The sequence below is a fragment of the Nematolebias whitei genome, chromosome 18 (assembly GCF_014905685.2).
Source record: "Nematolebias whitei isolate Nwh7 chromosome 18, NemWhi1, whole genome shotgun sequence".
In the NCBI taxonomy this organism is placed as follows: domain Eukaryota; kingdom Metazoa; phylum Chordata; class Actinopteri; order Cyprinodontiformes; family Rivulidae; genus Nematolebias; species Nematolebias whitei.
Window position 1 is genome coordinate 14,127,877 of NC_056515.1, and position 2,403 is coordinate 14,130,279.

General features: G+C 38.9%; 1 protein-coding gene across 1 annotated transcript; it reads left to right on the forward strand.

The window, feature by feature from the left end:
• Positions 1–602: 602 nt before the first annotated feature.
• Positions 603–1,536, forward strand: LOC119424404 (high affinity copper uptake protein 1; the record flags this gene model as incomplete). The annotated part of the gene is given in 1 exon segment (XM_037691874.1): positions 603–1,536. A coding segment is annotated over 1 exon segment (203 nt), but the record flags the coding sequence as incomplete, so codon positions are not given.
• Positions 1,537–2,403: the final 867 nt, after the last annotated feature.

Consider the following 2,403-nt stretch of genomic DNA (forward strand, 5'->3'; position numbering starts at 1 on the left):
GGTCAAGATCGAGAGCTTATTGAATCAAGTGTTACTTGTGTAGGTAAAACTAAATGTTAAACAACCTGTTAAAATACACCAGAATGCAGAAAATGGCATCTACTTTAAACAAGTACACATATGGGGTTCAAAGTGCACTCATTTTAACTCGGTCTTGGTGGTTTGTGTTAATCAGGTGGTGGTGGCCTGGGATGGCATCAAATTCTTGGCCTGGATTATAAATGTTATTTTCCACTGCTACAGAAATTAGATGTGACTGCGTATGATAAATTAACAAAATATAACAATAATAGTCTGAAAAATTGATAAATACAGACTTGAAGGGGCACTTTTTAAATAGGGAAGAGGATGAATAAGGGGTTTGGGCTAAAGTCCCCCATGTTTCACAACCCTAAAAACGCCCCTGATGCCCGCTGTTTGGTGTTTTTAATAATGACAGGTTTGTTGCATGCCAGTGATTCTTTTTTTAAATTTTATATATATATATATATATATATATATATATATATAAGTTGATAAACGTCCACCAGGTATGGTGAGTCCATCATTTCTACCAGGGCTGATAAGTGCTAACACCTGCTGTCACTTTCCTATCATCCTCAGGCAGCGGATGCTAAGCCCCTCCCACTTCCTGCAGACTGGGCTCCACATTGTCCAGGTGGTTGTCAGCTACTTCCTGATGCTTGTTTTTATGACCTACAACGGGTACCTGTGCATCGCTGTGGCCCTTGGCGCCGGTATGGGCTACTTCCTGTTCAGCTGGCGAAAGGCAGTAGTGGTTGACATCACAGAGCACTGCCATTAGCTAACACTGAAGCTAGCATCAATATTAGCCCTTTTAGCAGCTTGCTAACAAATGTATCACCATGGAATAACTCTGGAAGAATGCAACATCCGATTTTGTCGTTCTTTGCTGTAAATTTAAATTCCTGTAGTTGGGCAAGCCAGCCAATCAACTCTTAGATCACTCAGGACCTTCAGATTTATTTTGTTTGTTTTAGTGCCATGGCAGCCTTAGCACACTTTAGTTAGCACTAGAAGCAACATCAATCAGAAAACAGGCTTTAATCAATGCTTTGATCCTCAAAAAGTGATTGATTAGAAAATTAAGTTTACATATAAATAAAACAGGAGACCATCTAACACACAATTTATTTCCTGTTTATGTTTTTTATAATCTTGTTTTAAATTGAAATCACACATTTGCAAAAATAAAAAGTTTTTATTTTTACTTTAATAATTTTTAAATGTTTTTGAGGTTTAGTAAGACTTTCAGAGCGCACACATCTGATGGGCGAAAAATAGGTCGTTTTTATTGCCACCGTCAGTCTTAAAGCCATTGCCTGATGACTTCCTGTGTCTGCCTGCCTCACTTCCTGTGTCTGCCTGCCTCACTTCCTGTGTCTGCCTGCCTCACTTCCTGTGTCTGCCTGCCTCACTTCCTGTGTCTGACTGCCTCACTTCTTGTGACTGACTGGCCCTGTCATTCCCCGATCTGTTACAGAAGCCGATCCCTAGTGTCAGTTCATTTGTGCATGCGCTAAAAGTAATACTTCCGGGTCGCCGTTGAATATGCAAGATTAAGGAAAATATACTGGAAATATCCTGTAAGCTGATTTAATACAACACATAATAACAAAATATATTTATGAAACATGCCATATTTATTAATATTAATTAAAATATATATTTTTATAAACTTATTAATTTTCCTAGACAATGTTATAATTCTGTTTATGAATAAGAACTGTCTTAATTTACTTAGAAAAGTATGATAATCGTGTTGCTAATTTGCAAGATACTGAATGAATTCTTTCCATGGTGAAACTGCACCGCTCCGTGGTGAAGCTTCGCTACATCGCCCTAATTTTTTATTTAGCCTAAACATGTGTCACATATCATTTTCACCAATGACATAAATATGTCAGTGATTTTAACGGAAGTACGAGTGGCGTAAATTAGCAACATGAAGATAGTACTATTTGTTGTATTAAATCATCTTACAGGATATACCAGTACAGTTTCCTTAATCTGGCATATTCAACGTGCGACCCAGAAGTATTACTTTTAGCGTGTGCGCAAATGAGCTACACTATGGATCGTGCTTCTGTAACAGCTCGGGGAATGACAGGCCCACTTCCTGTGACCGACTGGCCCACTTCCTGTGACCGACTGGCCCACTTCCTGTGACCGACTGCCTTACTTCCTGCTAACTGAAGAACAGTTGCTGTCGTCATGGAGACAGGAAAGACTTGGTGTTTTCTGTTTTAGCCAATTAAAGATAATTTAAAGTGAACTGTTGGATGTTTTTATTGAAGTAGGCGGAGTTTATGTTCTGGACCAATGAGATTCCAGCTGCTGATTATCGGCTTCTGGATGTTTTAGATGATGATTGGCTCTGCT